The 24,295-nt window shown below is 65.6% G+C and overlaps 2 protein-coding genes across 5 annotated transcripts in view; both read right to left on the bottom strand.

The window, feature by feature from the left end:
- Positions 1 to 24,295, bottom strand: part of Ift122 (intraflagellar transport 122) — a 75,423-nt gene that overhangs the window by 8,593 nt on the left and 42,535 nt on the right. For 2 of the 4 annotated variants that reach the window (XM_048356303.1, XM_048356301.1), the window contains 12 exons: positions 21,568 to 21,734; positions 19,525 to 19,696; positions 17,146 to 17,248; positions 15,069 to 15,209; positions 13,313 to 13,407; positions 11,867 to 11,967; positions 11,179 to 11,344; positions 10,714 to 10,825; positions 10,350 to 10,475; positions 9,867 to 9,946; positions 9,613 to 9,777; positions 9,395 to 9,519 (listed from right to left, as the gene is read on the bottom strand). In XM_048356303.1, the coding sequence (XP_048212260.1) occupies positions 9,430 to 9,519; positions 9,613 to 9,777; positions 9,867 to 9,946; positions 10,350 to 10,475; positions 10,714 to 10,825; positions 11,179 to 11,344; positions 11,867 to 11,967; positions 13,313 to 13,407; positions 15,069 to 15,209; positions 17,146 to 17,248; positions 19,525 to 19,696; positions 21,568 to 21,734 (1,518 nt within the window). In that variant the 3' untranslated portion in view covers positions 9,395 to 9,429. Of the gene's footprint in view, positions 1 to 9,394; positions 9,520 to 9,612; positions 9,778 to 9,866; positions 9,947 to 10,349; positions 10,476 to 10,713; positions 10,826 to 11,178; positions 11,345 to 11,866; positions 11,968 to 13,312; positions 13,411 to 15,068; positions 15,210 to 17,145; positions 17,249 to 19,524; positions 19,697 to 21,567; positions 21,735 to 24,295 lie in introns of all 4 variants that reach the window. The other 2 variants (XM_048356300.1, XM_048356302.1) reach the window with 2 other exon arrangements.
- On the bottom strand, positions 1,414 to 5,225 carry Rho (rhodopsin). Its single transcript, XM_048356307.1, has 5 exons — positions 4,865 to 5,225; positions 2,741 to 2,909; positions 1,982 to 2,147; positions 1,621 to 1,860; positions 1,414 to 1,524 (listed from the first exon to the last, which is right to left on the bottom strand). The coding sequence occupies exons 1-5, from the start codon at positions 5,223 to 5,225 to the stop codon at positions 1,414 to 1,416; spliced, it is 1,047 nt and encodes a 348-aa protein (XP_048212264.1).

Here is a 24,295-nt window from a genome sequence, read left to right as displayed (position 1 = left end):
CGGGGATCGGGGGACTCTGCCAGGTTGCGGTCCATCCTGTGGGCCTCACGCGGCTGCTGAGCTTTTAATGCCTCCGCGGGCTGCGGTCTCGGGGCGGAGCTGGGAGAGCCGGAGCCCCGGCGGCGGCTTCACGGAGCACGAGAGGCCTGGAGAGGCGGCTGACGTCGGATGCCCAGAGCTTCTGCTAGGAGGACCAGCAGCCCCCCCCCCCCCAGGGAAGGGGGACGCAGCCACATTTCCCCTCTCTTGGAGATGAAGACGACATCAGCCAGCCCCGTAATTGAGCTCGGGCAAGCCCGCGTGTATTCCACAACGCCAGTGCAGGGGAGGGGCAGGCGGGGGACCGGAGGCCGCCGCAGCGGTGATGGCCCGGCCCGGGCCCCGACCCCTGGCCCCGGCGTCGCTCCGTGGACGTGGGGACCGGCCGCACCCTGCGTCGTGGTCCTCTGTGGTCCAGTCCCAGCCCTGGGGTGGCCTGGGTGTGTGGCTCGTCTTGCAAAGCTTAGTGAAGCTGGGGGAGCCCCACACCGCCAATGCCTGGGCCTTACCCAACCCCCCCCCCAAAACGGTTACTATCAAGCAGAGACAATCAGGGTCATTAATGGATTCTATTGAGTGATATTATCCATAATGTCAGCTGGCGTCTGCACAGCCCTTGCAACGAACAAAGTGCACAGGCTCAAGCACACGCACGCACGCACGCTCACACACACGCACACGCACACACGCACACGCACACACGCACACGCACACAGAGAACTTCAGTGGGATTTGAAGCAGCGCCTGCTCTGAGTGCCTGAGGTTTGGGGTGTTCTTCCTATTCTGGGGGGAGGGAGGAAAGTGAATCCAGGGACGGAAAAGACAACGACTCAGCAATGGACACCGGGCAGTGGAAGTTGTGCCTGCCAAGTAAACCCCGGGGTGGGGGTGGGGGGCAGACTCGTCCCCCCCGCCAGTCATCTCTCATCCGCGCCTCCATTCCTTCCTTCCTTCACTCATTCCTCCCTCCGTTCCTGTAGCATGTATTAAGCACCTACTGTGTGCCCCGTTCTGTGCTAGACACTTAGCCCTACGCTGGGAGACTTCCAGACAGCGCGAGTTCTGGAATTCCTGGAAGATGAGCTGGGGGGGGAGGCTGGGAGGGGGGGACAGGTCCTGCCGGGCCCCTGGGAACCGGGGGGGGGCGGGAACTCCAGAGACGGGGTGCAGGTGGAAGTCCCTTCTCAGGCCGTCTCTGCCGAGTGGGGAGCCTCTCTTCTTCTTCTCATTAATTCTTCTAACATAAACTCCGAGAGCCCTCGCGGCGTGGCGTGGCGCGGGCGGGCGGGCGGGGCTGCCGGCGAGGGCAGGGCTGGGGCGGGGCGGGGGCGGGAGGCGGCGGCGGCCCGCCGGGCACAGAGTCCTGGGCTGGGCTTAGGCGGGCGCCACCTGGCTGGTCTCGGTCTTGGAGGCGGTAGTGGAGGCCTCGTCGTCGCCCAGCGGGTTCTTGCCGCAGCACAGGGTGGTGATCATGCAGTTCCGGAACTGGAAGGCGGGGGGACAGGTCAGGCGGGGGCATCCTGGGGGGCAGACCCCCCCCCGCGGCGGCAGACCCCCCCACCCCCCCGCAGCAGCAGGCACCTGCTTGTTCATCATGATGTAGATGACCGGGTTGTAGATGGAGGAGCTTTTGGCGAAGAACGCCGGCAGGGTCATGAAGATGGGGCCGAAGTTGGAGCCCTGGTGGGTGAAGATGTACATGGCCACGCTGGCGTAGGGCAGCCAGCAGATGAGGAAGAAGATCACCATGATGATGACCATGCGCGTCACTTCCTTCTCCGCCTTCTGGGTGGTGGCCGACTCCTGCTGCTGGGCGGCTGCCTGTGGGGGGACGGGGGGGGCGGGGAGGGGGGAGGATGGGATGGAGGTGTCCGGGCTGCCCCTCCCCCTCCCCCCCGGGGCCGGCCGGCGTTCACGCCCCCCGGGGCCGCCCCGCCGGTACCTCCTTCACGGTGAACACCAGCTGCCCGTAGCAGAAGAAGATGATGATCATGGGGATGGTGAAGTGCACCACGAACATGTAGATGACGAACGACTCGTTGTTGACCTCGGGCTTGAGCGTGTAGTAGTCGATCCCGCACGAGCACTGCATGCCCTCGGGGATGTACCTGGGGAGGGGGGTGGGCACGCGGGCACCTAAGGGACCCTGTGCGGCCTCGAAACCAGGCCTCGGGGCCCGGAGTGCCAGGGACCCTACGATGTCTCGCGTGGCCCAGATTCGTGCGGCCAGGCAGCCAAAGCGGGGCGAGGGGCGGGGGGTGGGCGGGTTCAACTTCATCGGAGCCGGAGGAGGGAACCCCCGGAGCGCGTGGGAGGAAGCAAGGAAAGAGCAGGACTCTTCTGGAGACCGAGGCGCGGCCTCCGTGTCCCCCACGCGCGCGCCCGGAAGGCCCGGCCCCCCAAGGTCAGGGGGAGCTGGCTGTCCAGGGAAGTCTGGGCCAAAGAGGATTGGGCTGGGGCCGGGGCTTAGTGGAGGATTAGGAGCTCGGCCAAGGTGAGTGCTGGCCGAGACTCTCCTTGACACCCACTGGGGCGGCGGGCCGGCCCACGGCCCTGCGGGGCGGCCGCCGCCTTCTCTGCGGCTCCGGCGGGCTCTGGGGTAGGGCCCCTAAGCTGCTTCCTAGGCCCAGGCCTCAGGAGAGCTGCATCCTGACCCGGCCAGCCAAGGGCCCTGCAGCCCCTCCCCGCCTCCCGGCCTTACCTGGACCAGCCGGCCAGGGGCGGCGCGGCGCAGGCCATGGCCATGACCCAGGTGAAGGCCACGCCCATGATGGCGTGGTTCTCCCCGAAGCGGAAGTTGCTCATGGGCTTGCACACCACCACGTAGCGCTCGATAGCCAGGACCACCAGGGACCACAGGGCGATTTCACCTGCAACACAGTCGGTGGCCATCAGCCCGTGGGCCACACTTCCGCGCCCGTGCAGAGAGACCGGGCCTGGGGGCAGCGCGTGAGAAGGGCCTCCGGGACGCAGGGGGCTTGATGCGGGGAGAGGAGGGAGGGAGGAGAGGGGCCAGAGCCCAGGGGAGCAGGCAGAGAGCCCAGGATCCGGGAGCAGCGGCGCTCCGATCGGAGGGCGCCCCGTGACAATTCCCACAGGTGGATGGCCTTCCCTCGCAGAGGGACATGGGGTGACTGGGCCGTGGGGCCCGTTTCTCAGGGCTGCATGGCTGGGTGCTGCTCTTCTTCAGGTACGGGGGGCTGGGTGGAGTAGAGCAGGCACCAGTGCCCACCTCTACCCACCCCCCACCCCCGGGAAACTCAGAGGTCCACGGCCATTCTCCTAACACTGGCCGGAGCTCATCAGTACATGTGGTCAGAGAAGTCCTCACCTGCATGGGGCACCCCAACTTCACCAGCACCCTACCTACTGCCCAGAGCTGGGGATCCGTGGGCGTGGGGAGTGACAAGGACTCGGCATCATGTGGAGATGCTTGGAGAAGCCTCCAGGGGCTCCGGGCCTCTCAGGCTGCCCCCGAGCTCTGCCCGTCACCCTGACTTCAACACATCTACCTTTCCTACCTCCTCCCGTGACCGGGGGGGGGGGGGTGCGATCCCTGATCTGAGCCGGGAGACCCAGACTCAGGTCTCTGCCACATCTCAAAGGCATGCCTTCTCCATACCTCAGGAATCCCCTATGTCCAGGGGGCACCCCATCCATCCATCCATTGCCCATCCATCCGTCTGTCTGTCCATCCGTCCATCCATCCATTCACCTATTGCCCATCCACCCATCCATCCATCCGTCTGTCCCTCCGTCCACCCGTCCCCCCATCTATTGCCCACCCATCCATCCGTCCACCCATCCTCCCATCCATATACTTTCTAGTCAGGTGAAAGAAAATATTTGCTATTTCCCCCCGTAGGATTGAGCTCAAGGCCTGGCGCCTGCCGGGCGAGTGCCCTGACCCACGAACCGCACCTCCAGCCCCCTTTCCACTCGCCATTTTCAAGACAGGCCTCGCTTTGTGCCCAGTGCAGCCTGGACTTCACCGGGGATGAAGGTGGGGCGGCCCGGCTCTGCAATCTCCCGTCTCTGACTCTCAGGTGGCACTAGGTTTACAGGCTTGAGCTACTGTGCTTGCCTTGCTTTGTTTATTTATTTAGTTTGAGACCCTCGCACCCGCTTTCTCCAGGCTTGCCTCAAACTCTCAATCCCCCTGCCCATCCCTTCTGAGAAACTGGGATTACAGGCGTGCGCCACTGTGCATGGCCAATATTTAGAAAACGTCTGGCTGAGTGTGGTGGTCCGTGCTTGTAACCCCCGCACTTAGGGGCCTGCGGGGACTACATAGCAAGACCCTGTCTAAAGCGGAGAGAAAAGAGACAAAGGGAAGGCAAGGCAAGGATTTTTTTTGAAGCTACACCTGGCTCTAACGCCTCCCCGCTCCCAGAGGCTGGAAGCTTCCATACAACGGCCCTGCACACCGAGCAGAGGCCGGGAGGCTGGGAAGCAGTCAGGAGGTGGCAGGGCCTGAGCCCAAGCCTGGGAAAAGCCAGAGCCCACAAGATGACGGGTGCGTCTCTCTGGGCCCACCCTGGAGGGCGGGGGTCTGCCTCAGCGGGCTCACCCCCTGGGGCGGGGCCTCCGCGGTGGGGTTCAGCTCTGGGCCCCCCCCCCGCCCCCCGCCAGGCCCTCGGCGGCTCAGAACCCCGCGTTGATCCCTGGCGGGAACACGAGCGGGACTCCAAGCGAGGGAGACCCACGCGGAGCTCCCCGCCCGGCCCCGGACCAATCAACCTGTCGATGGAAGAACGGCGCTTGGAGGAAGGCGGAGGGAGACGGAAGCCACCGGCCCCGGGGTGGCGCCCCGGGCGCCTCGTACCTCCCAGGGTGGCAAAGAAGCCCTCCACGTTGCAGCCGGTGGGCCCGAAGACGAAGTAGCCGTGCAGCGAGGTGTAGAGCGTGGTGGTGAAGCCGCCGAACACCATGAAGAGGTCGGCCACGGCCAGGTTGAGCAGGATGTAGTTGAGGGGGGTGCGCAGCTTCTTGTGCTGCACGGTGACGTAGAGCGTGAGGAAGTTGATGGGGAAGCCCAGCACGATGAGCATGAACATGTAGGCGGCCAGCATGGAGAACTGCCACGGCTCCGCCAGGTAGTACTGCGGCTGCTCGAAGGGGCTGCGCACCACGCCCGTGGCGTTGGAGAAGGGCACGTAGAAGTTGGGGCCCTCCGTGCCGTTCATGGCTGCGGCCCCGGCCCCGGCGGCTGCCCCCCGGGATGGAGAGTTGTGCTGTGCGGCGCCCCGCGAGCTCGGCCACCCAGGACTCCCTCGGGACGACTCCCGGCCCCGGCCCCCCCCAGACCCTTATAAAGTGACCTTCCCCCCCTAAGCCCCTGGCTGAATCAGCACCGGGGAGATTGGGGTGCTCGTAATCATACTAATCTCCACGCGGCTGCCAGGGGCCTAATTGGCTTGCAGGGGTGTCAAGGTGACACCCCTCCAGGCGGGAGGGAGCGGGGCCGGGAGGGGAAGGGTTTGGGGGGGACTCTGGGAGAAGAAAGGGGAGCCCCGCCTTGCTTGCCCCAGGCGCTGCTGGGAGTTGCGGCCTGCCGTCGGTCCCCATGCCCACTCCTCCGCTTCCTGACAACTGACATTGTCCTCGTCACTCCCCCCTCCCCCCCCCCCAACCCTTCCCGGCCCAAGGCACCTCGGGCCCATCGAGTCACAGGCAAGAGCAAAGGCCCTGAGGCTGGGAGACACCAGCCAGAGTCCTTGTCTCTGAGACTCAGGCTCTTCAACCCTCCCTGGCCTCGTCGCTCTTCCTGCATGGGGTGTTCAGACCTTTCTGCTCAGAAAAGTGCCCTTTCCTGCGGCCTCCTTGGGCCAGACCCCTCTGGACACACACGGGGGGGCTGAGAAAGGAAGCACGAGGCGGGGTCTGGCGGGGGCGTGGGGGTGGGGATGTCACAGCTTTAAGATGCTTGGCCCAGTGATTAGGCCGATGTTAATGAGGTCAAGGTGGTGGAGAGTGTGGTTCTGACTAGACCCGGGTGGTCAGGGGAGGGGGGAGGAGAGAGGGGCCGGCTCGCCCCTGTGCTTGCCACGGTGGTGTGCCAAGGAGACCCGGGCAGCTCCTCCCTGTGCGGGGCACCTGCCACCTAGCAGCGCTGCGGTTTTGTTGGTGGTGGTGGTGGCGGTGGTCGTGGGGCTTGAACTCAGGGCCTGGGCGCTGTCCTTGAGTTCTCTTGCTCAGGGCCAGCGCTCTACCACTTTGAACCACAGCTCCACTTCTGGTTTTCTGGGGATCGATTGGAGATAAAAGTCGCACGGACTTTCCAGCCCAGGCTGGCTTTGAACCGCGATCCTCAGATCTCCGCCTCCTGAGTAGCCAGGATGACAGGCGTGAGCCGCTTTGTGTAGGGTCTCTGCGCGGGGACAATGGTGATCTCTGCGCTCGGTTCACCGGCGCCTGCGGGCCCGGCCCGGACAGAGCTCAGGGAAGGCCTGCCGGCCCCCGCCCCGGCCCCGCCGCCCAAGGGGTGCTCGCTGGGCTGATGGAGAAACACAGAGCCACGCGGGCCCCAGGGGAGCAGGGGTCACCCCAAGAGGATGGTGCTGGGCTCCAGTCCTGAGGCACCAGGAGGCATGGAAGCTCCACTTCCCAGGCTGGTAACCCAGGAGCCTCCGCACCCCGGCCCCCTCCTCCTCGAGCGGGGAGCCGCCATGCTGTCCCCCCGCAGGGCCGGGCTGAGGCTCGGGACGGGGAGCGGCTCCGGCGCCCGCCCCTCGGGCGGCTGGAGGATTCTCAGCTGGCCCTCAGTGTCCTCTGGTGGGCCCCACCCCACCCTCCCCGTCCACGCTCACCTCGGGGGGCGGGGGGGGAGCTTCCAGAGACGCCCAGGACGGCCCTCCCTCCCTCCCTCCCTCCCTCCCTCAGAGGATTAGGGAAAGCTGACCGCGCGCTGATAGTCCTTGAGCCTCCGCTGGGTCAGCACCCACTTCCCCTGCCTCCTCCCGCCCCGTCTCGGCCCACCCGGCCGCACCCCCGAGGCTGAGTCGCCGCAGCGGTGAGGCCTCCCTCGGGGGCCGTCGAAGGTTCAAAATCACCCCAGCGCCCTGCGGCCGTCTATGCCGCTAGATGTGTACCCCCGTCACGAAGCTAGAAGCCCCCCATGGCCCCTGCCACGCGGGCAGCCGAGGGGGGCGGGGCACAAGGAGACTCCTCACCTGCCCTCCTGCCCTCCCTCCGCCACTGGCCCACCTTCTCCAGCGCCGGCCCTGGGCTGGACTCGGGGGTCCTGCGTCAAATCCCCGTGGCCAGGGAACCTGCTGGGGGGCCCGGGGGAGCAAGAGGCCGGCGGGGGGCACCTGACTGCGCACGACTGCTGGCCGTCACGGGAGCCGGTCCGGCGGGGACCCTCTGATCAAGGCTGTTAGCTGCCCCCGCCAGCCTCGGCACCGTCAGAGGGGGCAGAGCAAGCGGCCACCGCCACGCCAGCTTCCGACGGAGGCTGGAAGCAGCGTCACAGCTCGGGGAGGCCCGAAACGGGAAACCGAGTCTTGGAGAAAGTGCTGAGCTCTGCCGAGGCCTGGGCGGGGCAAGGTGCTCCCGGCAAAGCTGCACCGTGAGCGCCGCCGTGGCTCGGCATGCGTGCACTCCGTCCGTCCGTCCGTCCATCTGGAGGCCCCGCCCCACCGTCGGCGTGGGGGGCAGGGTTAGACGCGCCGGCCACAGCGAGCGGCGCCGAGGCGGCAGGTGGAGAGGATACGCGCGCACGCGGCGTCGCGGGCAGGGACCATCTGATCTGTCACTGTGATTGACGCCTGTTGGGTATCTGGAGCTGTTCTCTCCCTCACCCCACTTTTTCCCAGCCATATGCAAATGAATTCAGTTCAAGTAACGCGCTAATGGAAATCCTAACACATTAATAAATGTTTAGCGCGAGAGAGAGCATGCATGATCGTAAGCAATTAGACACTCGACGGAGGAGTTCTGTTGGCACAACTGTCTGGCTTCCTTCTCTCCTTCATCTCCAGAGATGCAGGGAGAGACACGGAGAGGCGGGGGGGGGGGCTGAGGTGGGCTCCAGCCCTGGCGCGGGAGACCGCGGCAGCGGCACCCCAAGTCTCAGATCCTTGTCGTTCGTTCCTGTGAGTTCTGCTGGCCCGGGTCCTGTCCCCCGCCTGTGTCTGGCTGCCGGAGGGCCACGCCTGGGGCCTGGCGCCATCTTTGGGCAGTGGCATGCTGGAGGAAGGGGGCCGGGCCCGGGACGGACACTCCCGGCGTCTCCTCAGAGCTTGGGAGCCCAGGACACCTCCTCCTCTCCAGCATGGCCGGCTCTGAGCTGGAAACCATCACCCACCGACGGAGCAGTGGGGAGTGGAAGCCATACTGGACAGATACTGGGCGTGGCTGGGCAGAAAAGGTCCCAAGCGACGAGAGGCCCGGCCGGGGGAGGGCAGCCATGGGCCCTGGGCAGTGGAGGCTGGGGCGGGGGCAGGAAGGGGCCAAGGCCTCCCACAGTGGGAACTGAGGGTAGGGTCCGGAAGCTCTGGGGTGGGGTGGGGGCATCTCAACCTCTCTGCTATCTTTTTCTTTTTTTTTTTTGCCAGTCCTGGGCCTTGGACTCAGGGCCTGAGCACTGTCCCTGGCTTCTTTTTGCTCAAGGCTAGCACTCTGCCACTTGAGCCACAGCGCCGCTTCTGGCCGTTTTCTGTATATGTGGTGCTGGGGAATCGAACCTAGGGCCTCGTGTATCCGAGGCAGGCACTCTTGCCACTAGGCCATATCCCCAGCCCTCTGCTATCTTTTTCATTTTATTATTATTATTTTTTGCTGCCAGGTATTCTATTTTCTTGTCAAGATAGATCCTCACTGTAAAAATAAATAACAACAAAATTACCCGCCCCCTGCCCTCCCTCCCCTGCCATTTCAATTAGATTACACTTTAAGAGCAACGCAAATGCAATGTTCCTTTCAGATCAAATTAGAAACAGGTGCACTTTTGCATAAGGAAATTAAGCTGCAGACAACATGAAGATTCGCGAGCACGCAGACGCTGATGGAAACGAGGAGCCCTTTTATTTGTCCTCACTGAGGCGATCTGCGGGCGCGGGCCCAGACGGCCTGTGGGCTCCAGCCCCCCGGAAAGGAACCGATTCCTCTTCTTAGCAAATACGCGTATGCTCTGTCCCTGTCTCCCGACGCTGTTGACAAGGCCCTCGACGCCCTTCCCTGGGCGCGGGCCCCGTGGGGGCGGCTGTGGATGCTCGGTGGGGCTGCTGGGTCTCGGGCCCCCGTGGGAGCGGCCGGCGGGGGCTGCGGGGTCATGGGCCCCGGGGGAGCGGCCGGGCGGGGGCTGCGGGGTCACGGGCCCCGGGGGAGCGGCCGGCGGGGGCTGCGGGGTCACGGGCCCCGGGGGAGCGGCCGGCGGGGGCTGCGGGGTCACGGGCCCGGCTCGTCGATGCGCCGCCGGCAGTAGGGGCAGCAGGCGTGCTGCAGCACCAGCAGCTCGTAGTCCTCCGAGTGGAACATCTGGGGAGGGAGGCCCCGTGAGGCGGGGGGGGGGGGGGAGGCCTCATGAGGCGGGGGGGGGGGGGTCCCGCGGGGGGAGGGGCGGGCCGGTACCTGGAAGCAGGAGGGGCACATGGTGATGGCGGCGTCGGGCAGCAGCGAGCGGAAGTACTGCCAGCGCAGCGGCGGCGGCCAGCGCTTGATGAGGACGTCGCGGCGGCTCATGCAGCGCAGCACCGAGCGGTTCACCACCACGGGCACGAACTCCGAGCCCCCCTGCTGCGGGGCACGGGCACGCGCCTCTCAGGGTCCGGCCGGGGCCCCGGGCGCCCCCCTCCGGCCTCCACGCCCTCCGCGGGGCGCCTCACCTCGAAGCTCAGCTTGGCCGTGAATGGGTCGTCGTCTCCCGCCGCGTCCGCGGTCTCGTCCAGCCGCAGCGTCTGGGAAGCTGGCGGGGTCCCGTCAAGGAAGGGGCTGGAGGCGGACGGGGCGCGGGCGCGCGCGACGCCCAGCTAGCGAGCTGGGGCTGGCCGGGCGTGTGGGGACCGGGCACCGGCCCCCCTCCCCCTCCCCTCCCCCCCGTGGCTCCTGGGGGCTGGGGTGGGGGCGGCCGCGTGGCAGCACGCGGTGGTGTGGGGGGGGGGGGACAGGGCCCCGGGGAGCAGAGCCGCCAGGGCCGGGTCAGGACCAGGGCGGGGCCACGCCCGCCTGGGCGCCTCATGACACCCAGTAAGCCACAGGCACGCGTGGCGTCTCTCCCCCCCACCCGAGTGTCCCCCGGGGCCCCGGCGGCGGCGGGCTCGTGGCGCGTGGCGCGGTCCCGCGGCCCGGCCGCTCCCGCGCGCGGATACCGCTGCTGGAGATCTCCTGCCACTTGCTCTGCCGCTTGTGCCTGGGGGCCTCCAGGTTGATGAGGGACACGGCCTCCTCATCCGAGATGCCCTCCTCCAGGAAGAACTCCACCAGGTGCAGCACCTCTGGGGGCACGGCGGGGGGGGGGGGGTCAGCCTCCAGGCCACAGAGGGGGCGGTGGGTGGGCTGCTCGCAGGGCTGGGCAGGGCCTCGTCTGGGCAGCACTTGGGCCTGTCCTGTCCCGGTGGCCCTGACAGCTCTGCGTCAGACAGGGCGCCCCCCCCCCGCCTCCCCCCCGCCGCCCCCCCCCCAAACGACGCGGAGCGGCGGGCCACGGTCCCGCCGGCAGTGCGGGGGACTCACCGTAGGAGGAGGCGGAGAAGACGAAGGGCTGGCGGCAGTTGATGCACACGTTGCCCAGGTTGTTCAGCAGCGGGTTGTTGGTGGAGCAGCGGTAACACAGCGGCACCAGCTCCTGCGGGGCGAGCGCGTGCGGGGCTGAGCCCGGGCGCTGCACACCGCGCCGCCGGGGCCGGGCTGCCTGCCAAGGGGGGCGGGCAGGCTAGGCAGCACTGCCGGCCACTCCGGGACCACGCCAGACGCCCGGCCCGGGAGACACAGCTCGCCCTGCGCCCCCTCACGTAAGCAGAGTGGGAATGGCGGCTCGGGGTCCCGGGGTCCCAGCGAGGGGATGGGATTAGGGCTGGAGCCCAGGCCGGCAATGGGCGAGGCCGGAGGGCACGCCTGGGCTGTGCACACGGGGGGAGCTGGCCGGGGGATGGGGGAGGGAGCAGCGGAGGCCGGGGGAGCCCGGGGCGGCAGCCGCACCTCGCTGTCGTGGAAGGGCTTGGAGCGGATGGTCAGGCTGCCCAGCTCGATGGGCTTCTGGAACCTGGCGGGGATCTGCAGGCCCTGCAGCTTGTCGTAGGCGTGCCGCGCCAGCTTGTAGGCGCCCAGGGCCTTGCTCTGCTTGGCCAGGGTGAAGAGCGTGTTTCTGCCGGCCGGGTTAAGGAAGGCGGGGGCTGCGACCCGGGCGGCACTGCCCGCCGCTCGGCGGGGTGGAACTGGGCCTCCGGCAGCTGGCCGCGCGCGCCTTTCCAGGTTCATCCCTTCCTGCGACAGTCTCTCTCGTCGCCTGGGAGTCCCCTGCCTGCCGCAGCCGCCGGGGCACGGCCCACAGCATGGTGCCCTCCCCCCCAGGCAGCCGGCCCTGGCCGCAGCTGTGCGCCCACGGAACCGGGTCCCGATGGCCCGCCACCTTCCCTACTGGGCGGCAGCTTCGTCACCTGGCCCGGGTCCAGTGCCCAGGGCCGGCACCCCCGAGCTGACCCTGTCCCGCCCCAGGGAAGGGCCCGCGACTCCCGCGCCCCCTCTGCGGGCTCAGGAGGGCCGGGGCCCTGGAAGCCGCGCGCCCACAGAGCCGCCTCTGCACGCGGCCCGGAGGCAGCCGCTCCCCGCCGCCGGGAAAGGGCTCCGGGAAGAGCCCAGGCCATTAGAGGGCGAGGAGGGAGGATACACTTTCGAGATGCCCAAGGGGGCGTCCTTGGTCAGGCTGTGCAGCAGGAACCTGGAGACGTTGAAGAGGGTTTCCGGAAGGTGGAAGCTGAAGGGCTCCTCCTGCGGGGAGAGGCGCACGCGGGGCTGGGTCCTGCGGGCCACGCAGTGCAGGAGGGGCTCCGAGCCCCAGTGGGCGCCGGCAAGGCCGGCCCCCAGCCCACTCGGCACGCACACGCGAAAGCGACGCCCACAGGTGACGCCCGCAGGAAGGACCTAGCAGGAGGCACTCAGCACAGGCCTTCTGCACCTAGAAGCTTCTGGAGTGCGGTGCGGGAGACGGCCAGGCAGTCTGACCGCTGCCTCTGCTCTGAGGGAGGCCGCGCTCTCCCCCCCCCCCCCCCCCCCCCTCGCGCTACCCAACGGTGCCACGCCAGGCTCATCTCCTAATTGGTCCAGATTCGTAAAGCCTCGCTTCTGTGTGCTTGGTTCGGGGCCCAGCACCCTCTCATGCGCCCCACAGCCTCGGCTAGCTCCGAGAACCGGGAAAACCTGAGATGCATCCTCTTCGGGAGGCGAGCCAGGAGACGCCTGCCTCCGGCTCTGCGACGCTAGGTGAGGATGCCCAGCCTCGTCCCGGAGGAGGGGGCGCGAGCTCGGCACCGCTTCCCCGGGAAAGAAGCCCCCCCCCCCCCCCCGCGCTGCGCGGCGCCGCTCTGCCAGGCCCTGACTCACGCCGGCCGCCGCATCTGTGCAGGCCCGGCCCGTTCCTCGCTCCTCACTCGCGTCTCCTCCTCGTCTCTCACCCTCCGCCGGGGGCCCCGCTCCGAGCGGTCTCCCCAGCCGTGCGCTCTGGGGGCCGTCCTGTTTCCTAAGCTACAAGTGCCTGGGAGCAGGGACGAGGTCTCGCTCACGGCTGTGCACGGAGCGTGGCCGCGTGGCCAGGGGGACGGCCGGGCCCGGGCTGGAGCAAGGCTTTCCCGCTCAGCCCCACGTGGATCGGGAGCGGGGCTGACCGGCGGGGACAGGAAACCCGGGGACGGCGGGGAGGGGCAGGAGAGCCAAGCGGCCAGGAACCAGGAGCGGGGCCCCCGGGGGCTCTGCCTTCCCATCCCGCACCGAGTCTGGAATCCTCTGTCTGTGGTGCCTCATCACCCACAGAGATGCGGGGCCCTGAGGGCATCGCGACCATGGCGATCAGTGACCACAAGGGACGATGAGACCCCTCAAGCCCCCTGACCCAGAGGGAAGCGATGACGTCAACACGTGTCCCTCGCCAGCTGGGGCTGTCCCTGCCTGCCTCCCCACCTTCTCATCTGCGTGAGGGCTGAAGGGGGGAGGGATCGACGGAGCCCTGAGCGCCCTGCCCAGCACGGGGCAGCTCCGTGACTGACAGGGACACCCCCGTGAGAGGCCGGTGGCCCCAAGCCCGGCGGGAAGAAGCGTGTGGCCCGGCCCCGCCCCGTACCGTGTAGCGCTGAATGGCGTGGTAGCCGTGGTACAGCTCGGCCAGGTGCTGGAAGTGGTGGAACTTGTCGAGCATCACGTCCTTCTGGGCGGGATCTGCTGTGTGTGGCAGGAGGGGAGACGTGGCACATGCTGTCTGGCGTGGACAGTCAGCCACAGGGGGCCGTAGAGTTGCCAGAACCTTCACAAGGGAGAAGGGCCAAGAGGGGCCTGGGGGCAGGTGCCCCTCCTGGGAGCAGTTTATCTGGACTGCGGAGCCCGGCTGGACGGGGCTCTCCGGGCTGCACACTGCCTCTCACGGCTCGCTCTGCTGGGCCAGCCCCAGACGCCCCTGGAGGGGCAGGGGGGCCAGCACGCTCAGCCAGGGTCCCTGCCTCCCTGCGGCTGTGACAGCCCCACAGGCCACTGCACCCCGGCCTGGGGGCTGAGGCTCCAAGCGTGGCGCTGTGATGCTCAGGCGGGCCGGGAAGGGAGCAGGGCAGGAGCACCTGGAGCTCAGGGAGGAGGAGGGACTTGCTGCCAGGTCCCCAACCTCCATGACCAACTCTGTCCCCTCTGCATGTGGGAAGAATGCCTCTCTGCCCATCCAATCCAGGGCTCCCAGTGCACCATGGGAAGAATGCCTCTCTTTGCCCCTCCAATCCAGGGCTCCCAGTGTACCATGGGAAGAATGCCTCTCTCTGCCCCTCCAATCCAGGGCTCCCAGTGCACCATGGGAAGAATGTTTCTCTCTGCCCCTTCCAATCCAGGGCTCCCAGTGCACCATGGGAAGAATGTCTTCCTCTGCCCCTTCCAATCCAGGGCTCCCAGTGCACCATGGGAAGAATGCTTCTCTCTGCCCCTTCCAATCCAGGGCTCCCAGTGCACCATGGGAAGAATGTCTTCCTCTGCCCCTTCCAATCCAGGGCTCCCAGTGCACCATGGAAAGAATGCTTCTCTCTGCCCCTTCCAATCCAGGGCTCCTAGTGCATCATGGGAAAATGCCTCTCTGCCCCTTCCAACCCAGGGCTCCCAGTGCATCATGGAAAAAATGTCTTCCTCTGCCCCTTCCAATCCAGGGCTCCCAGTGCACCATGGGAAGAATGCTTCTTTCTGCCCCTTCCAATCCAGGGCTCCCAGTGCATCATGGGAAAATGCCTCTCTGCTCCTTTCAACCCAGGGCTCCCAGTGCACCATGGGAAGAATGCTTCTTTCTGCCCCTTCTAATCCAGGGCTCCCAGTGCACCATGGGAAGAATGCTCTCTGCTCCTTCAACCCAGGGCTCCCAGTGCACCATGGGAAGAATGCCAATCCAGGGCTCCCAGTGCACCATGGGAAGAATGTCTTTCTCTGCCCCTCCAATCCAAGGCTCCCAGCGCATCATGGGAAGTCTTGTGAAAGAAAGCAACACTGAAGCTGTTTCCTGCCTGGGATGAAAGAATCTGGAGCGTGAAGCCGTGGTGACCTCTCCTTCATCTTTCATGTAATTAAATTTCTCCAGCCAGGGCTCACTGGACCCAGGTACAGGGTCTCGGGTAGCAGGGGAGAGAGGGATTCTGAATTAGCAACGTGGGCAGAACCTCCCACCTGTAACCCCCGCTGGCCCAGGCGCATCCTCCTATTTCTGGGCAAACTAGAAAAAGATGACATCTCAGATTGTACCACCGCCTCAGGCTCACGGACAATGCAGCCAGCAAAGCGGCCCAGGGCTTTAATGAAACGTCCCGCTCTTCTGATGGTATCTGGTGCCAGCGCGGGGCTGGCTGCTGCTCGCTTACCTTGAGCTATGTCGAGGCACTGCATGGACAGCATCCAGTAGTAATAGGCGGCGTCACTGAACCTGCTCTCTACCACCGCGTTGTGAGTGAGCTGCTCCAGCACCCTGACGGCTTCTTTTTGCCGCCCGGCCTTGTGGAAGGCTGGAAAAGGAAGGCATACATCACCCAGGGAGCCAGAAAGGAGCTGGGGGCTGTGCGGGGTTCGTGCGGGGCCACTGTGTAAGTCAGACACCCATCGGAGCATCTGCAGTGCCTGGGTGCTAGGTGCTGCTGCTCGGGCCGCCGGCTAAAAATAACCGGGACTACATCCTGTAAAAAAAACACAGGGAGATGTGCAAAAAAGCACAGGGAGACGCGTTCTGCTCCTCTTTGGCTGGGAAATAGCAACCTGCTTCAGCAAGGCATGGCAGAGAGAAGAGCCCGAGCAGGCAGAGGCCAGGGCACCGCTGGGGTGGGGGTGGGGCTGTCCCCGCTTTCCAGGAAGCATCCACTCTCTTCCACTCCGCTTCACGACACCCCGGGTGACTCTGACAGGACCTGCCACTGTACAGAGCTCACACTTTCATTGCTAATTGCACAAGGTTGTTACAGCAGACTTCCGAGGGAGGGAAAGCCCACTCCCTGTGACGCCGATGGAATGGGCCAGGTATGGACAGTGTCACGCTCTGGTCAAAGAATGCGCTCGGTCCCAGTACTGAATCTCTGACAGGGTGCTTTCTGGCGTCAACCTTGGAAGATCTGGCTCTGTTCCTCAAGCCAGACATTTGTGAAAACAAGCAAAGAAACCTCTTTAATCATTCCTGTGTCTGCTTAACAGAAATTTCCTGAGCTTCCCCCAGTCCCGTCAACCGAGAGACCCCTGAGAGGCCGGGGGCTGCCGGTGACGCGCTGGCCACTGTGACACCTGCCCGCACGTGGGCACTGCGGTGGCCCTGTCCTCTGCCTGGAGGAGGGAAGGGTCTGGCCTTTGTTCCACTCCCATCTCCGTCTCCTGTCTGAGTACCAAGTTACTATGGCGATGAATTCTTGGAAGGGCGATGTAGACAGATGGATAGGTTGATGTGTTTTGCCCAAACATGCAGCTACTTCAGCAACTGGTAGCTGGGGAGGCGCTGTGCGGGCGAGAACGCGCCGTCCTTCACTGGCTCTTCACCGAGGCGCTCCGGCAGGGAGGCGGCCCTCCGCCATGGGTCCGGAGGTGGCAACTGCTACCGCGAGGAAGCGTAAATGAGGTGCCAGGGAACAGACACGCCAGCTTCAACAAGGAGGCCTCCCGAAAAGGCAGCAAGACAGCCAGAAAATCAGGCTCCCCAGCTGGACAGATCCTGGCCCAGCGCTGGCTCTGCCGCTCGCCGGCTTTGCGACTCTGTGTGGCACATTTGGCCTCCGTGTCTCCGCAGGGCGGCTGGCAGGACTCAAGGTTATGCGGGTTAAGCGCCCAGCCGGGGCCCAGCGCGGGCGGGCAGGTTTGTAAATCATGATCAACGTTCCCAGTCGAGCTCTGCACTTGCCTTGGCTCTATTTCAGATCCGCCACGCCTCCCGTGTGGCCCATGTCACCGAGGGAAACGCAGAGGAGCAGAGCCCCTGCCCCCGCCAGCCAAGACAGGGTCGCAGCCCCACTTCCCGTTCTCGGTAGGAGAAAGTGGGCGTGGGGCAAGGCAGGAGGCTGGGGGGGCGGGGGGTCCTCCACTCTGCCCATGCAGCACCCCTGCACTTCCCAGCTACGGGACTTCAGATTCCTTGAGCAGCTCCAACCTCGGTTTTCTGGGGATACCAGTACCACGCCACGGGGCATCGTGAGGATTAAAGGGGAAGAGGCAGCGGGGTGCACCCCCCGCCCTGTTCAGGAGCCCGAGGCTCGGGGAGGAGACAGGACCTGCCGGAGGGCCCCAGCGGGTCAGTCATGGGCCCAGGGAGGCCTGACCTAAGGCCCATGTCCTGTCCGCTGCTCCCAAGTCTTCTCGGCGGACACCTCATGGTTCCAGATGAATCACCTGTCTCGGGCCTGTGGGGGGGGGGGCAGGCCTTGGCACGGACTTCCCCCACCCCCGTACGGCGCCATCTGCGTGGCCTACCTTTCTGGGCTTCCTCAAAGCGGTCGTTCTCTGCGAGCCACTGAGCGTAGGGCACATAGATGTCATCTTTGAACTCGGGGTGCTTCTCGCCCAGAGCAAAGGCCTGGAGACAGGAGCACAGGCCCCCTTAATGAAGGCTCCCCACAGCCCCACAAAAAACATGGCGCCAGAGATGTCCTATTTTGCCAGCCTGACAACTCAGAGGGGGAGAGAGCCCACCCCGCCCCCAGCAGCACAGAAACAAACCAGCTCTTTGAAAACAAAAGGCAATTAGCAGCAATATGCAACCGACTGGATTCAACAACAACACAGTCTGTTTCTGGACCACAGAAGCGGCACCGAATCGGAAACATTTTATTTTGAGGGATTGCGTGGGCTCCTGTAGCGCTGCAAACAGATTTCTTTTAATTGCAGGCGACACCTAAGGAAACGGGATTGACATTATCATCATCACTGTTTACGAGCTGTCAGAGATGACTGTGGACGTGGTGCTGATGGGGCTCGGTGGCTGCGCCCCCCCCTCCCCGCCCCAGACCACCTGCCAGGCCCACAGAACAGGACCGGAGGGGGAGGGGACTTTGCCCGAGGCTCTGCCAGAACGCAGTGCTTCTGAGATGCAAGAAATCTGGTCCGTGGATCTCGCAGCCATTATCGGCTCTGTGCCTGGCCTCCACCTTTCCTCATCTGTGATCTCGCCACCTCGCCGCAAGGAGCGACGTCCAGGGCACCAAGGGCCTTGTTATGGCTGACACCGCGGGGCAGGGGACGGGGAAACCGGGCCACTCTCATAGCCTGGCTGATTCTTTTCACCGGTCCCTCACACCAGAGTGGTCAAGAACGGGGGAAGGATGGGGGGGTCAGGGGAGAGCTGCCCCTGAAATGGCTCTGGCAGCTTTTGTCTGGAAAGTACAACTGGCATTTCCTGTCCAAATGCCACCCAGCAGGTTTTAAATGTCACATCCGTGCGTGTTCACATGGGAGGAGCACGGGAAGCCGCGGTGCTGGCCCGAGGCGGCAGACCCACGCCGGGAGCAGGCCTGGAGGAGCCCGGCGGACGCGCACAGCCTGGCGCTGCCACGGGGCTGGCCCGGCGCTCCGGCCAGAGACACGCGGAGCGGGTGGGTGGGTGCGTGGACAGTTATTGTCCGGGGGGGGGGGAACAACCCTCCAGGGGCTCTGGCTTAGAGAATTGGGGGCTAAGTCTCCTGACTGCCAGGCCAATGGTCCTTCTATCCAGAGGGCAGCTGCTCTCCATCCCAAACCCAGGCGCCCTCCCCTCCTCTCGCCTCTGTGGTGGGCGCCCTCCCCTCCCCTCATCCCAGTGGGGGGCTCCTGCCCTCCCCTCATCCCTGCAGTGGGCACCCTCCTCTCCCCTCACCTCCGCAGCGGGAGGCTCCTGCCCTCCCCTCGTCCCTGCGGTGGGCACCCTCCTCTCCCCTCACCTCCGCAGTGGGGGGCTCCTGCCCTCCCCTCGTCCCTGCGGTGGGTGCCCTCCCCTCCCCTCGTCCCCGCAGAGCCCGGGGGGCTCCTCTCCCCTCATCCCCACGGTGGGCGCCCGCCCCTCCCCTCATCCCCGCAGTGGTGGGCGCCCTCCTCTCCCCTCATCCCTGCGGTGGGCACCCTCCCCTCCCCTCATCCCCGCAGCGGGGGGCTCCTGTCCTCCCCTCGTCCCCGCGGTGGGCGCCCGCCCCTCCCCTCATCCCCGCAGTGGTGGGCGCCCTCCTCTCCCCTCATCCCTGCGGTGGGCACCCTCCCCTCCCCTCATCCCCGCAGCGGGGGGCTCCTGTCCTCGCCTCATCCCCGCGGTGGGCGCCCGCCCCTCCCCTCATCCCCGCAGTGGTGGGCGCCCTCCCCTCCCCTCGTCCCCGCAGAGCCCGGGGGGGCTCCTGCCCTCCCCTCGTCCCCACGGTGGGCACCCTCCCCTCCCCTCGTCCCCGCAGAGTGCGGGGGGCTCCTGCCCTCCCCTCGTCCCCGCGGTGGGTGCCCTCCCCTCCCCTCGTCCCCGTGGTGGGTGCCCTCCCCTCCCCTCGTCCCCGCGGTGGGCGCCCTCCCCTCCCCTCATCCCCGCAGCGGGGGGCTCCTGCCCTCCCCTCGTCCCCGCGGTGGGTGCCCTCCCCTCCCCTCGTCCCCGCGGTGGGTGCCCTCCCCTCCCCTCGTCCCCGCGGTGGGCACCCTCCCCTCCCCTCATCCCCGCAGCGGGGGGCTCCTGCCCTCCCCTCGTCCCCGCGGTGGGTGCCCTCCCCTCCCCTCGTCCCCGCGGTGGGCGCCCTCCCCTCCCTTCATCCCCGCAGCGGGGGGCTCCTGCCCTCCCCTCGTCCCCGCGGTGGGTGCCCTCCCCTCCCCTCGTCCCCGCAGAGCCCGGGGGGCTCCTGCCCTCACCTCGTCCCAGTGGTGGGTCTCCACATGCAGCTGCACCAAGGAGCGCAGGTCGCCGATCTTCAGGTAGGTCTCGGCGGCGTAGCTGGGGTGGTCCAGCTTCTTGAAGAAGTCGGCACACATGAGCAGGGGCTCGCGCTCGGCCTTGTCCAGCTTCCGGGCAATGTCAATCAACCTGGAGGGGGGAGCCCCGGGACGTGCTGGGGCCAAGGAAGCTGCCGTGGCTTCCCATCTCCCCAAAGGCGGGCTCCGTCCCTGTCTGTGGGCCCTGCTGTGCCCTGTCTCGCAGCGCCCCGGCCCTGGGGGACGCTCGGCGGGTGGTTAAGTGAACGCATCCATGCTGCACAACCACTGTCTGGGACCGGCGGGGCCACCTCTGAATGGATAGTCTGCGCCTCATTTGTCTTTCACGTGGGTTACTAGGCTGCTGAGGGTAACTGGGAATATACACAGGATGTCAATGCAACCACGGTCGGGACCAAGATGGCGCCAGGAGCTTCCCACAGCGTGGCCTCCCCAAGTCCTTGCCTCCCTCCTAAGAGCTAGGTTCCATTATGGCGCCAGGAGCTTTCCGAGGCTCCCTGAATCCGCCCTGAATCCTCGCCACCCTAGGAGCCAGGCTCCTTCACTCCCCGTGTCTGTGGGGAGTGGGAAGCGCTGCCCGGGGCTATGCGGGCGGGAGGCGGCACTGTGCTCTTCTCACCGGGTCACAACTCCCACAGGCAAGCAGAGGCCAGGCGGGCGTGACTGCCGCTCAGAGCCTGGCTGTGTGCCCCTCCTGGCCAAGCAGCGGCCACAGGGCGGGGCCGGGGGGGGGCCAGACGCTCCCCACAGCGTCTTAGTGGTAGCCAGCCCCCCTCCACCCCGTGTGGGGATGGGGGCCGCGTGGAGCATCCTGCTGGGGGCTCGTCAGCCTTGGGGTGTGGAGTAGAACCAGCTCTCCTGGGCGGGGCAAGGGCTCCGTGTGAGGAAGGCAGGAGAGGCGGCTAAGGCAGACAGGCAGGCTCGGGGAGGCCTGTCAGCCTGCACTGCAAATAACCTGCTCAGCAGAGAGAGAGAGTATGTTTTGGGGAAAGGTGGCACCAGCGGCCCTGGGCGCCCCCTCCCATCAAAGCCACCGTTGACAGCCAGGCCCGGGGAAGCGACAGAACACCCCCACGGGTCTCGTCAGGTGCCCTGGGGAACCCGATGCGTAGCACTTGCAAATCCAGGCGGGAATGGCAGGGCCCCGAGTCTGCCTGGCAGTCATCTGTACCATCCATTTTGTGCAAAGAAAACTAGAGGGGACATGGCCAGCATCTCCTCTTGGCCAGAGGATGGGGCGGCGGGAGAGCCTGCAGAGCCCAGAGGCGGCACGAGGCGCCCTCGTCTCCCGCCAGCGGTGGTGACGCGCACGCACGCACGCACGCACGCACACACACACGCACGTGCACCCGTGTCCTCCACGGAGAGGACGGCCCGAGGGCAGGCTGGGTCCCAGGGCGGAGCCTGCGCACGCACGCTGTCCCCTTGCCCCTTACTTGTTAACTGGCACGGCCGTGAGGCACAGAGCTCGGGGCGTCTTACCTCTGCACCCCTCTTTCCAATTCTTCCATTTCCCAATGCCCTTGGCCTACCACGGTGCATTCTGGTCTACCTGCTCTGTTTTCCTCCACCCCGCCGTGGGGCTCCCCTGATCTCCTGCCCGAGCTCGTGCCCATCCCCCCGGCTGCTCTGCCTTCGGTGGGCACAGGTGTCCCCAGAACCTCAACTTCTTCTTTGGCTGCAAGACAGGGGCGGAGCACCAACCCCCGGAGGCCATGGGAAGACACCGGCCCGCAGGGCCACCTGGGCCTAGTCCTCGGTCCCCACGCCCTCTCCCAGCGCCCCTCCTACAAGGAGAAGCTGTCTTTCTCGGCCAGTCTCCGTGGTGCCCAGAGCCGAGGTGCTTTCACAGTCGGTTCAGACACTTGAATCAACACTGTGCTTTGCCCTGTCGATCACAACCCGGAGCCGGCACGACGTGACGGGCTGCCAAACGCTCCCCGGGGCGCGCCTGAAACCTACATGTCCACCCAGCAGTGGCTGCCGCTCAGCTCGATGGCCTTGGTGTGCTCCCCCGCGGAGATGTACATCTCCACGGCCGCTTTGGGCTCGTGGATATTTCTGGCCCAGTCAGCCTGCTTAGTGATTAGCATCTTTGTTTCTTTGGGGTCTCCAGATCCAAGGAAATCCTGAGGAAGCACAACAAACAAAAACACTCTGGATTAGGACTTCCTGTGCCAGCATTACGTCAGCTCCTGAAAGCCGGAGCAGGGAAGGGCTGCGTGTGGCTGTGTGGGCAGTCAGGATGCGGGCAGGAGCCCAGCCCCGCTCGCCGAGTGTGGGGTGACCAGGTGTGTGGGAGGAGGGCTCGCGGGCCACCCACAGCTGTGCCCGGGGGGACCACGGGCGGGGCTGCGGCCTTGTGTGCCTCCTTCCCTCCGCACCCACACACAGGGACCCCCTGGACTCCGAGGGGAGTGCAGAGGGACCGACCTGCAGGTGGCTGCTCCCGGGCGGTACCGTGCTGACAGTCCTGCCATCTTTATTCACATCCTAAGGATGGCACCACCTGCCTCACGCCGGGGTTGAGCATGGGGTCTCCTGACCTTACCACGCAAAATGACGTGCAGAGCCGCAGGCTGGGCCCTGGCCCTGCGTGCCCACCGCCCCGGGCCGGCGACACCCTGCAAGTGCGGTTCCCGTCTGTTTGCCCACACACGGCCTGGACTCGGGAGGCCACCATGTTGGCTTGGCCTCCCGGACACAGACCGGCCCAGGACAGACAAGAAGCACAACCTTCCATGGCTCCTTCCTCCTCGGCGGCCTCAGGCCTCAGAAAGGGGGCTCGATGGCCACTGGGACAGCAGGGCCCGCAGGCGGCCTGGGGCGAGGGGCGAGGGGCCTGTGGCCGCCCTGAGCAGCCGCCTCAGGAACCCGCGCCCTCGGGAGACACTGGCAAAGCGGGGCTTCAGCCCAGCCCTGCGTTACTGCGGAGAAGCTCGGCCGGGAGCGCTTGCCCTACCTGAGTGCTCGCTTGTCAGGAAGGCACCGTCAGGGCTCGCTAAGAACCCATCCGACAATTAGCTCAGCTCTTCTTCCATTTGCTTTTAGGGTAATTACGTAGCCCCTAAAACCATGCATTAGGTCTGCCTAAGCCAGGCGAACGTTTCTGGGAGGAGGCTGGGCACCCACGAGCAGTCAGGGCCCCCCGGGATGGGGCTGGAGAACGGCCGCTGACCACGCTGGCCTGGGCCGCTCCTCCGCTCCTGGCGGCCCCGCGGTGCCACACACACACACACACACACACACACACACACACACACACACACGAGCTGGGCACTGCCCCCCTGGCTGCTTCAGCGAGGTTAGCGGCACAGGCGACGGCACCCTACGACAGAAACGCCCCTCCGAGGGGGTGCGCAGAGGTGACTGAGGGAAGGGCCAGGGCGAAGAGGGGCTGCTCCCCCAGGGGGCCGCGTGGGCCGCGGCTCACGGCTGAAGGAGCCTCGTCTGCGGGGCGGGGCGCCTCCTCAGCCCGCAGCCCAGCTCAGGGGCCGCGACTTAATTGAAGCTGAGTCTAAATGGTCCCTTCGAGGCTCAACAAAGTAGGTTTTCAAAAGCTCTTTGGTTCCACGGAGCTAATTTGCAGGTTATCTGGGGGCTTCGGCGAGGACTTGGTCCTGAAGTGGACAGAAAGAGGCTGTGCTGAGTGATGAATGAGACTAAACAGGGCCCTCGTGCTTGGTGATTCTGATAAGGACATACTACATGAGAGTTAAGAGCATTATAATTCCCTTTATCACCATATAAACATGTCACTTATCCGGAAAGCATACAATTTATTTGTACGTGGGAATGTAATTTAAAAATTTTCCAAAAACCAGATTGAATCTTGGGAAGCAATTTTCAAGTAAACAAAAACATGCCACGTTAATAAGCACTGTGCCCCCCCCAACATAATATTAGTGTATGCACACATTTTCCCAAATTCAGACTATGGGGGCGGGGGTGTGCGCGGGGGGGGGGTGGTGTGCTTGAAATGGAACCAACCTACTTGAACCTGTGATCAAAAACTAAAGTCAAAACAAGCCCTGAGAACGCCCTTCCCCGAGACAGGGCAGACCCAGCGACCGGGCTGCACGCTGGGTAGGAGGAGATTCTGGGGGAAGCATGAGAAGAATGAAGGGTTCCCCGAGCGGGGATGGGGGAGCAGCCCTCTGAGGGGACAATGAGGCACCCAGCACCCCTAGGAAGGGACCCCTGACACACATGCATTCTGGACACCAATGAAGGCATTCCTGACTGTGACCCAGCTGCTGATGGGGGAGGCGCCCCGGGTCGAGGCTTTAGTCCCAAAGGTCTGCCGGCCTGGCTGGTATGGAGACCTACATTCTACTTCTGGGGAGCCAGCTATTGTTACCCCTGAAGGGAGAGTTTGCTATGTTGTTACACGCCGTATACACTCGTGTGTGTGTGTGTGTGTGTGTGTGTGTGGTGCAGGAATGGGGAATCTGGTAGAGGTGAGAAAGGTGAAGAGAAGGCAGAGGAGCGTGAAGCCCCAGGATCTGGGGTGCGAGGGAAGAAGGGCCCAGGTGAGCCCCGGGTGCTTGGCCTCAACACAACAGAGCCGGGCACAAGCTACCAGATGGGGGGAGAGGAAAGAGCCGAGCTTCTTTTCTCCACCGTCAGCTTGCGATGGGCGATGGCGGTGCGTGGCCGCCCCGGCTGCGGCTGGGCGCCTCGGCTGCCG

The sequence above is a fragment of the Perognathus longimembris genome, chromosome 10 (genome assembly GCF_023159225.1).
Source record: "Perognathus longimembris pacificus isolate PPM17 chromosome 10, ASM2315922v1, whole genome shotgun sequence".
NCBI classification, from domain to species: domain Eukaryota; kingdom Metazoa; phylum Chordata; class Mammalia; order Rodentia; family Heteromyidae; genus Perognathus; species Perognathus longimembris.
This window is presented reverse-complemented; position numbering and strand designations above follow the sequence as displayed.